The 11,495-nt window shown below is 36.2% G+C and overlaps 1 protein-coding gene across 1 annotated transcript; it reads right to left on the minus strand.

Moving 5' to 3' along the window:
• Positions 1-5,138: 5,138 nt before the first annotated feature.
• Positions 5,139-9,698, minus strand: LOC107675829 (lumican-like). The gene is made up of 4 exons (XM_016470300.1): positions 9,518-9,698; positions 8,529-9,162; positions 7,633-7,950; positions 5,139-5,358 (listed from the first exon to the last, which is right to left on the minus strand). The coding sequence occupies exons 2-4, from the start codon at positions 9,148-9,150 to the stop codon at positions 5,207-5,209; spliced, it is 1,092 nt and encodes a 363-aa protein (XP_016325786.1). The 5' UTR covers positions 9,151-9,162; positions 9,518-9,698; the 3' UTR covers positions 5,139-5,206.
• Between the last annotated feature and the right edge of the window lie 1,797 nt (positions 9,699-11,495).

Raw genomic sequence — 11,495 nt, forward strand, 5'->3', positions numbered from 1 at the left:
ACACAATTGCACATTTGCACTGTGAGGTCAGACCCATGCTTATATTTTAAACCCCAAAGGACTTCAACAGCTGGAGTAACAACATCTGTGATATATGGTGTTTTAGTATTGTAAGTCTTAAGAACTGCAGCACTCAGTCATTTACAGGTTTTAAAAGGACTTTAGTGTTGTCTTCCTCTGAGATCACTGGCAATGTCCCAGATTTGCACATATGTGCTAAATTAGAATCATACATTCGCGGGCTGTAATTGTGGTGAACTTCATTCAGGGATTGATTGGAGCTCTTAAACAGCCCAGAGATCTATAGCGGCCCATTATATCCCCACAACTTGACCCCTATATTAGCAATCCATGCACATAATAATTTATAATCAATAAATTATCAATAGATGAGAAATAATTTGCCGCACTTTCTAAGTAAACTCATTTGACACTTTGATTTGCATTTATTTTGTGTTTTTCTTTGTCCCTTTTGTTGATGAACTGTAATATGTGAAGACGTGTCTCTGGTGCTGGTCCATTTCTGTTTTTAGGAAGGTCACTTTTGTATGTTGTGAGATCTTTTGTTAGGGTGTTGTCCCTTTTCATCTCAAATCTTAAAACTCATTCAGTCAAACTGAGTGCATGACATTATGAATAATGTTTAGAATGACCTCAGTATTCAGCCACAGGCTGGTCTCTCTCAATCATCATTACATCGGTGTTATAATGGGTGAGTTTTTGCATGTGTCGTAATGGCTCTTACTGAGTACTGTACATGAGTCATTGTGATATTTACTCTGATACCTTGTGAGATAATTTAGGTCAGATTTTATGTATGGCACAACAATATATCTCTGCCAAGACTACATTATTTTAAGCAGTATCATTGTCATCTGGGGCAAACCCAAAGTTTGTTGTTAATTAAAAGTAAAAGGCTGGAAAGGGTGAAACTGGAGTACCCTTTTGGCAAGGAAATGTCTTTCCTTCCTCTTACAGCTTAAATTTATTTGCATATCAAGCTTAATTATATGATTTAAGACTTATTGTCAAGAGCTTAATGGTTTGGCGCAGAGTGAAAACAACCAAGGTTGGTCATATGTATGTTGCAAAGTTGAACTGACCGTGAGCATCTGAAGCAAATTCACTCACATTGTTCTTCTAATATTGCTAAGGTGTAATGGATTTCGTTCGGCATGTGCTTGACAGATGATTGTGTGTGTCTGATGTGTGTAGTCTTGCCATCTGGGTTGATTTTATTATGTGTGCTTACACACATTCACAGACCGACACAAATGATTGACAGATGTGCAGGCTCAGGCGCACAGTATGTGTGAATATCACAATCATTGGGGTGCAGCTTATGCTTCTTATATTGACATAAAAATTTGCATTTAATTTTTTTTTAATTCTATTACATCATGCTTAACAAACCATCAAGACTTACTCCTTGTAATTCTGCCACCCAGAACAAAAGTTTTTGGACTAGAAGCAGATGCTTATCAATGTGTCACAAACAGTTTCACCACCCAGCTTTTCCCTCTGTGTTTGAATTAATGAAGCGCCAGACTGGTAATGCAGTTGTGGTGGCCATCATGAGCATTTTGATGATGTTTATGGTGGAGGTCTGGTTGATGTAATCAGACTGAGATTCATTAGGATCTTTGCTTACCAAGCTCTTTCTCCCACCCAGAGGGCCTGACGCCAATAACCACCAAAACTTGGCAAACCCTCTGGGTAGAGAATGTGAACTCAGCAAAATATCAGAGCAGTCTCCTACTGTGTATAAGTAATCACTCCTGAAGGGTTAATCAGAGTTTTCCTGGGAAGTGGGCCAAGTAAATAAGGATAGAGCTCATTATACCTGCTCCATTCATAACAGAATGTGTGAAAATGCAGCAGGGTCAGTGCATGTAGATTTGACATACGTTAGAGGGTAAATTTAATTTATAGATTATTATGCTGCAATTATTGTGTAGTTAGTATTGTAGCCGACTGGCATAAACATGCTCTGCCTCTTTAAGACAGAAAGTCTGGCACTTTTATAATAATAATAATATTTCTCTGTATCTCTGTTCAGTGACTCTTTCTTTAGGTTACATAATTTCTCCAGTAGGTGGCGACAAAACTATTTATGAGTGAATCACTTAATCATTCACTCAACCGATTTGTTTAAACTTGCTGATTCATTCATGAACAAAACATGAGTGAGTCACTGAATCAGCCACTCAGCTGTTTCAATCAAAAACACTGATTAATTTAAGTGAATTAATTTAAGTCACTGATTTATCGTTTGATTATACTGTGGCTTTGATTGGAACTATCTTCATTGGCAGAGCAAAAATAGACAAAATAGTGTGTCTAAATATGCAAGTTACTCCGTTTAATTGCATAAAATATAAAAAAACTATATCATACTCGCAATACTCGCTGGTCTGAATATCATATCAGTCAAACAAAATGGATGTTTAGGTGGAGTACAAAAACCAAACAAAACTGAAAAGCAGTTCAGTTTCAGTCAGTTTTACACCGCGAAGGGGATAACCAGAGACAACATTTCTAGAAGAATGCCGTTTTGCTTTGTTATGAGCCTGTTTGGACCTGGGACTTAATCCTTTTTGTATATTGAAGGAAAATCTCTTAAGTGTTGCTACTGCATTGCCTACGAATGACTTTGTCAAAGCTTAACTAACAAACAAACAAATCCAAACTTTTTTAATAGGTTTATTTGGAACACGTGTTTGGTTGTTTCTTGAATATTTACTTTGGACTGATTTTTTATTGATGTACCTATTTTCTATGATATTCTTTGGGCCAGATGGATGAACTGACCTGATGGATGTTTGTGCCTCAAATATTGGAGCCTTTTGTGCTAAAAGACTCTGTTGCAGTTTCTTTTAATGCATTGTGATTGACTGATTTACATTTGAACAGCATTGTTTAATATGTGGATTTCTAGTTATTTGATTAACCAAAGAAAGCATGTATTTATTGTGCCTGTATGGCACTCAATACATATTTCATTGCCCTCATAGGCAGTTTTAACAACCACTGCTAAAATATGCTCCAGTAGGGCCACTGTTTCTGAGTCTGTTGTAGGACCATCTCTTCCTTCTTAGGTGATATGAATCTGTCTTTTGCCTCACTAATGACTTTACCATAACACAGCTATATATTATATATTAATTTCCCATGAGCCTCTAAAGCAAACTGTCTGGCTGTGTTTAGGCTGGTGTATGCACTTTAGCTATCTGAAAATGCTGTACATTTTATTATTTTGATTAAAGCAATTTATATATATAATGGCTTTGCTTTGAGATGAACAAACATTATGTGATTATAATCCTCCTGCTTCAAGCTCTTTGTGTTGTCATGGCTATGCTAATGGAGAATGTGAAGTCCAAACCAGGCTGATCTGGGGCTGCTGCTCTGCATTTGCAAAAAAGAAATAAATAAATAAAATCTTCCCAGATCCCAGAGGGAGTTACGGCATCTTGAACACATGGTCCATTAACTCGCAATCTTTTAGATATGGAGTAGTCATTTCTTTGGATTTATAGATCAAACAAGTTTTTGGGAAAATGCTTTTTTATCCAACACAAGTAGGACTTGTGACAGGGCTATTGTGCAAAAAGAGAGTTTAGTTTGAGCATTGTGTTATTTACTTTTTATTCCTTTGGACTGGTGAGAATGAGCTCTTCTGTTGAAAATGGGGTTGACTTTACTCTCTTATATGACTATCGTGTCCTACGTTTGGTTAGGACACTGTTAACCTGAGTTAACAGCATCCTGAGGCAGCCAAATATGACACTGTTAATATATCCATTTATACATTATACAAGAAACAAAAACTGCCAAGGCATGTCATTCTCTATCATTGCATCATTTCTTTAGAGGCCAATTTTGGTTTTGGCTAAACTAATTTTGCTCATGGATACTCACTGAGGGACCTGCGATTGTTTTTTATGTCACACAATAGAATGTTTGTGTCCAAAGATCGGTAGTTCAGAAGTGCTTTTCACAAAATACATACATAAACATTGTCTTATGCTCTTGGATTAATTCACAAAGTTTTTTCAGCCTTGGCAGAAGTAGTGTCCCTGACAGCATTGATAGTACTGCAGTGTATTAAGAGGGACGTTGTGAATACCGCTTTTCTTTCATGACAAAACTGCCAGACCAGAACATGCAGCAGAGCTGTGAGTTATTATATGATATGAAAATTAATTTCAGTTCTAGTTCAGTTCCATAAAATTCCAGTTAAAAGAGACAGAGGAAACTAAAACTAAACTGCTGTAGAACACAGATGAAAATAGTTACACTGTCAATATAATTTGACACCAAGGGTTTTTATTTTGATTGGAATCTTAGAACTTCATTTTTAAGCGTTTGGGGAAAATACATTGAAATCATACAAGAGGTGCCACAGTGATGGAATAATAACTTTTTTCCAGACTATAGGTAACAGACTATATAGGTACCGTTTAAAAGTTTGGGGTTGGTAAGATTTTGTAATGTTTTTGAAAAGTCTTATGTTCACCAAGCATACATTTGTGAAAAAAAAAATGGAAAAACAGTCATATTGTGAACACTTACAATATAAAATGACTTTTCTATGTTAATATATTTTAAAATGTAATTTATTGCTGCGATGGCAAAGCCAAATTGTCAGCAGCCATTTCTCCAGTCTTGAAATATTGCTAATAAGGTGATTTGGTGTTTTTGTAAAAACCTTGATGCTAAATGCCTTTACTGTCACTTTTGGTCGATTTAATGCAACCTTGCTGAACTAAAAAAAAAGAAAAAGAAAAAGAAAAAAAAAACCCTCCAAACTTTGAACAGTAGTGTGTATCCACATGTTTAACAGTTATTCTAATTATGTACTTAGAACATGTGAAGTCAAGACTAGAACAAGGTGAAAGACTTGCATCAAAATAAAATATGACTGCTCATATACAGTACATCCAGATTAAAACAGCATTAATAAATACTGTTTCATATTAAAACAGTATAAGACCATTTACAGCATTCTTCAAATTCAAAACATCAGCACCTCGAATACTGAACAGTTTATTCTGCTGTCATGCTTTCTAATGTAGGCTACTCTAAATATACATATGTGTTATAATATAATATAATATAATATATCATTGCATGCTTGTATTTTAAAGTGTTCAGAAAGCCTAAAAATGGAGAGCTGCTTAAGACATTGACTGCTTATATTAGATCAAATATAAATGTTATGGAGGACACGTAGACAGAACACCCAATCAGGGGGCAGCTTGTGATACTCCAATTTATTACCGTCCAGCCTCAGAATCTTCATACGTGAATATGATGTGGGTCCTGTTGTCCTGCAGAAACTGCTCACGTTGAACTCTGGAAGACATAACAGATCGGTTATTAGAATTTTGTTGGCACGTAGCGTTTTTTGTCACATGGTCAAACATATGTCACATGATCAAACATAGAGTCATATATTTGTTTGCTATATATATATATATATATATATATGATTCCCAGTACCATGTAAATAAGTTACAGATGTGCTGCCATTGGCACCTTCAGTGTTAGTGAGAACACAAGAGGAAACCTGTAGTGGGCAGATCTGTCTCATCTTGATTTAGATACTGATTGTGATGCTAGCATAATAGTTAGGCATCTGGGCTGTTAATGCTAAGCTTGTAGTTAGGAGTCTTAAACTGAAAGACTATGATTTATCTCTGGTGACATTAAGACTTTTCTCAGCACAAAGAATCAATATATCTGTTTACAAAGCACTTAAGGTGTGTAGCTATTTTTGTAGCTTGTTTCCACTCCCCTACCTAGAAGACCAGCAATAATACTATTATTATCAAATTTTCAGGAGATCTATGCAAAAAAAAAAAATCACAGCGTCTCCACTCTCAGACTGGAGCCTTTTGAATGGGGCTGGTCATATACATTCTCTATTACATTCTTTCCATTTGTTTTCTCAAGGTAGATCCGACAGGTTGTTTAACCTTTTCCTAACCTCCACTCCAAGGTTATAATATACCAGTATACCAGTTTTACCATTTTCAATAGTAGCTTGTTAATTATTGGAATATAGTGCTTTACTTTGAGCTGGTAAACCACTATTAATGCCACTATTAATCAATACATTCTCTTTTACATTCTTTCCATTTGTTTTCTGAAGGTAGATCTGACAGTATGTTTAACTTTTTCCTAACCTCCACTTCTAGGTTATAATATACCATTCATCTGTTCTGTAATTTTTAATAGTGGCTTGTGAATAATTAGAATATTATACTTAATTTTGAGCTGGTAAACCACTGTTATTGGCATGAGATTTTGTTGTGTGGTTCAAAGCATGAATCATGACCATTGCTTGAAAAAAAAAGAAAGTCTGCTGAAGTCTTTGCTGTCCACCAGAGGCACAGCTCTTGTAACTAAGCTCGGCGTGCTGCTGAGGAGGAGGGGGAGAGAACAGAGCGTGCTTTTAGCACATGTGGATTCCTTTTGGAGTATTCACAGATGTTCTCAAACCTTCCTTCTTTCTTCTCTCCATCCTTCTCTTTCAGCTAACCTACTTTTTCGAGTCAACTTTTGTCTTTCCAGGATGTGTCTGTCTGCAAACATGTTGTGACAAACACATTAGAGAGCGGGAAAGGGGGGAAAAGGAGAGTAAGGAAGAAAAGAATGTTATTTCTCTTCTAAAATCCTGTCACATTTTCCGTCATTTTTCCCATGGCCCATCCGGGTCTGAAAGTTGATTCTCTCGTGTCAGGGATTACTTCATCAGCCTGAGAACACAGCCTCATTCTTTAAGACCGTTGATCAGGACACAAACATTTGAGCAGTTCTCAGTTAAGCGTTTGGCAAGCTTACAGATTTGTGTTTAGCATTCCAGGAAGATTTGTGAAGGATTTAAATGTTTCTTAAATTTCAGTTCTGTTCTAGAATTTGAATTTAATTTGAATTTGCAAATGCTGTAGAATGCAGAATTGTCATTTGAATTTAAGTATAATTAAAATAAAGTGAAATTCAAGCCTTGTCTAAAAGTTTTGAAAGCTGAAAAAAGTTGTATTGACCTTTTCTGTTTGACCTCATCTGTTTGAAATACTTATTTATATTTAATGAATGTATACACCAAGATAGATGAACACTTTGTTCCCAGGAATTCCACTTTCTTTAATATCACTTCAAATTCCAAAAGTCCAGTGTTTCAATTCAAATTCACATAATGCTAGTTCTCAAATGATAATGAAATTGTGTAGTTTGCCACATTGAAGTGATTTTGTGGATCAAAACCAATCCATGGTTTCCTGAAGTCTGCCAAGCAGTGCTTTATTTCCACTATAAACATCTTGTCTCTTGAAAACCTGCAGTAAGATTTAAGTGTCATATTCTCTCCAAGTTCTGTTGGAGCAATCTGCTGAATGTTTTGTTAATGTAACATCAGCACGAGAATGTCTAAAAAATAAGGTTCTCTGTCTTGTGTCTTTTCACAGTTATTCTGTCATTAAACTCGGCATGAAACGCTCTCATGGACTGAGAATTTTCCTGTGTCACATTGAAATTTAGCAGTGCTGTTTTCTCTTCAGTGCAGTGCTAAAGAATAAACCTCAGTGCTTTTGTATGTGTAAAATCAAGAACCTAGCAACAACTCACCTTGGATATCATTAACCTCAAGGTAGAGGTACTGAAGGGTGGTGGGAACTGTTGGGATTTCTGTCAGCTGATTATACGAAAGATCCAGCTCTACCAGAGATGTGAGGTTAAATGCACCAGGGTCAAGCCCTTCATTCCTCAATTTGTTGTGTCCGAGCCGTAGATAACGGAGTCCATTAAAACCATGAAGGCTGTTTCCGGTCAGGCCAGTCAGAGAGTTGTTGGAGAGGTAAAGTTGCTGGACAGATGGAGGCAGATGTTTGGGGAAAGTCTCCAGGAGGTTGTGACTAAGATCCAGGAGGTTGAGGACTCCAAGACCTGGTGAAGAACATGACAGATAGACTTAACACAAGAGTTGATTAACTTTGTTTATTTTTAACTTAATACTTCCTGATGAATTATATAGAGATGCACAATATATCGGTCCGTGTATCGGTTATCAGATTAGATCATTAGAGATTTATTGTATTTTATTTATTTATTTATTTATTTATTTATTTATCAGTGTCGGTTGATTTTGGATATTATGCATTCTCAGTTCCTCTTTTTTTACATTCAGATTACATTTGCCACCATTTAAGCCTCAGTTAAAGCTAATCTTTAAAATGTAATAATACTTTTAAATGTAATCATTGGCAAATCTCAAAATATTAATTTTATACTGTCAATTTATAATGTGAAGCCCAAATTCACTTGTAGCATTTAGAACGATTTTAGTTTTTAGTATTTAATTTGAAAAACATTTAGACAAATACATTGTCTAAACCATTTATCAGTTATCGGCCATAAAAAGTAAATACTGGTTTATTGGTACCAGTCAGAATTTTAATATCAGTGCATCTCTAGATTTATCTTTTGAAAATGTGTTGCAAAAAAATATAAAAACCAATGCATACCTTTTAAGTCACTCTCTACAATAGTCTTCAGACGATTACCTTGTAACAGAAGTAATGTTAAATTTTCCAGATTTTGTAAAGCACCTGCGGAAATCTTTTCGATGTGATTATATGCAAGTCGCAGCTGCTTAAGTCCACTAGGCAGTCCGACTGGCACCCTTGTCAGGTTATTATTATTTATGAAAAGATTTACCAAGCAGGTCAGATTGGAGAACAACACATTATCGAGTTGCTCACTCAGTAGCTGATTGTGATCCAAGATCAACCAGCGCAAGTTGGTGGCATTGGCGAACGCTTTGGTTCCAAGGATAGTAATGTTATTCCCTTGGAGAAACAGGTACTGTGTGCGGGACGGAAGGCCAGAGGGAAGCTGGATAAGGCCCCTGTGGTCACAATAAAGGGCTGTTGGCCACTGGATAGGGCAATCACACTCTAAAGGACAACTTTGTGTGTTCACAGCACGAAACCAGCCGGGATCCATCCGATCTTTCAAAGTCAACACACTCGGCTCTCCCAAAAAACGGTTGATCCAGAGTGGTACACCTCCATAGTCCAAGTCCAGCGTGAAGGCCCAAGTCGTCCCACACACTGAGAGTAACAAGTAAATTGAGCTGATATCCATTCGTCCACCTGCCTAAATGAAACAGAAACAGCGTATAACTTTGAACCCTTGATGAAGTTTATTTTTCAAACTACTCATGAAGCTTTTCTTCTAATTGCAATAACTAAAAGCTTTCACACGTACTGCTTAGAGAAAGATATATATAAAACAATGGCTTTTATGTAAGTTACAGCAGCAGAGCTTTTGCTTTCTTGCTTATTTAATTATAATATTGTTCCAAATATGACTTCATGTCTAAATAATCTCTATTTCGCTATATCAATTTGCAAGAGGCTAAAAATGCTAGTTTCCAAAGATTTTCTTCCATTCTCTTTCGTCACGTTGCAAACACATGCATCATCTACATATGCGAGAGGAATGTGCATACCTTTTGCCTCTCTTCCCCGACCAATTTCAGTTAGAAGAGCCTCTGAACGGTAGATTTGTCGAGATTATCTCTGTAGACGTTTAAACGGGGCAACCTGAAGAGCTTTACCCGGCTACTGAAACATTCCTCACTCAGCGATGGCCTTTTCTTCCATACAGCTTATTCTCACTCCTTTTTTTCCAACCTGTCTCGGAAGCTTATGGTTGGAGTCTAACAGCTGCACAACATTTGTTAGAAACATGTGTGCTGGCAGAGTAGAAAGGGCAATCTTTACAGACAAAGCTGATGTGATTTAAAATCTTTTAAACTTGGTACCATCACATAATGTGTGGATAGAAATCCTGTTGTTTATTTAATGTGACTTACTCCTCCAGAGCTTGATTTTGAGTAATATACAACTGATGTTGAATCATATGTTAATGCTTATGCAAACCATATACTGTTACATAAACAGCCTCAGGCCACTGACTGATGATCTGTAATATCACGTCATTGAGCCTGTGAGAAAGGGGAGTATGTTTGAAGGCGGTATATTTTCTCTTTACAGACATGCCCTGCACAGCAGTCAGCTCTGGAACATCTAGCACAGAGAGCAATGGTTACATTCAGACAGCTGGAGGGGGCCTGGGGAGCCAAACAGACCCTGTTCGAGTAGGAGAGAAGAAAGGAGAGAGAGAGAGAGAGAGAGAGAGAGAGAGAGAGAGAGGTTTAGTTAAGATAGCTTGAGCTCAACACTTCAAAGCTCTTCCACAGGGATGAGACAGTGTTTAGGTCTATGAAGCTCTGTAAAGTCAGAGTGCCCCCTAGCACTCAAATCAACCATAACAATCACAAAAGCAAGGTTATGTTATTATTTGATGTAACATTATTTTATACTTAATGCTTTAAAATAATAATTTTCATTTATTAAACAATTACTTTGTTTAATATATAATTTTAAAAGCTCTCTATGTTTTTTATTGAAAGAAAAAAAAAGAAAAAAGCACAATGTAACCATTTTTACACTGTCTATTTTATTTTTTTATTTTTTTTATTTTTTATTATTGAATATAGTAACTGAAGGCAGTCGTGGCTTAATGGTTAGAAAGTCAGACTTGTAACCCAAAGGTCGCGGGATTGAGTCTCTATTGTAGGTGGGGGGAGTGAATGTACAGCGCTCTCTTCCATCCTCAATACCACGACTGAGTTGAGACCCTTGAGCAAGGCACCAAACCCCCAACTGCTCCCTGGGCGTAAATGCAGAGTACAAATTCCGAGTATGGGACACCATACACGTCACTTTCACTGAAAATGTCATATGGACCACAGTAATAGTTTACACAAAATGTTGATTCATATTTCACCGCTTTCAGGAATAATGTTTTCAATTGTAAATTCTCAAGAAAAAGTTTTTAAATCATCAGCCATAATTTTGGTCATAACTTATATAATGTATAATATTATTATTGTTCTGTATGCTTTTTAAATTTCTTAATGCAAACATAACCACCAAAATGTTAACATCTAACATTGTTTAAAAAATGTACAAATTAAATTTCAGTACATAAAAATATATATTTTTAAATGATATATAAAAATTGTTTAAATCATTAGGAGTAATTTTATTGGCAAACTATTCAGTTATACTCAACTTTGTTTAGGATACCAAAGTGAACCTGGTGTGTCATTGACCCATATGCAGGATTTGATACCCCTTCCTTGAGTCCTTTGAATTTTCTTTGCAGGCTAGTTTGCAGTAGTTTTTGATAAACACTGACTTAACTCTGAAAGTATTGCTTTGAGCCTGAGCTGGATTGTTTTTGAAGGGGCGTTTATGTTATTCTCTTCCCTGAAACACTGTAGACTGCCATTGACTGTCAGATTTCTTTTCCATTTAAACAGAAGGAAATGAAGAAAACTTCCAGTGCTTTTTGGAATTTTACTTTGTAACCCAGCAGGCAGTGCAGACTGACTGCAAAAAAAAAAAAAAAAAGGTTCT

This window comes from Sinocyclocheilus anshuiensis, unplaced genomic scaffold, assembly GCF_001515605.1.
Source record: "Sinocyclocheilus anshuiensis isolate Anshui unplaced genomic scaffold, SAMN03320099.WGS_v1.1 scaffold1640, whole genome shotgun sequence".
NCBI classification, from domain to species: Eukaryota; Metazoa; Chordata; class Actinopteri; order Cypriniformes; family Cyprinidae; genus Sinocyclocheilus; species Sinocyclocheilus anshuiensis.

Excerpts from the sequence above, each read along its gene's own strand:
- LOC107675829 (XM_016470300.1), bottom strand. The coding sequence starts at position 9,150 with ATGGATATCAGCTCAATTTACTTGTTACTCTCAGTGTGTGGGACGACT. Across the intron at positions 7,951-8,528 it reads TGTAGAGAGTGACTTAAAAG|GTCTTGGAGTCCTCAACCTC; the intron begins GTATGCATTGGT and ends GTTCTTCACCAG. Across the intron at positions 5,359-7,632 it reads TGAGGTTAATGATATCCAAG|AGTTCAACGTGAGCAGTTTC; the intron begins GTGAGTTGTTGC and ends TATGTCTTCCAG.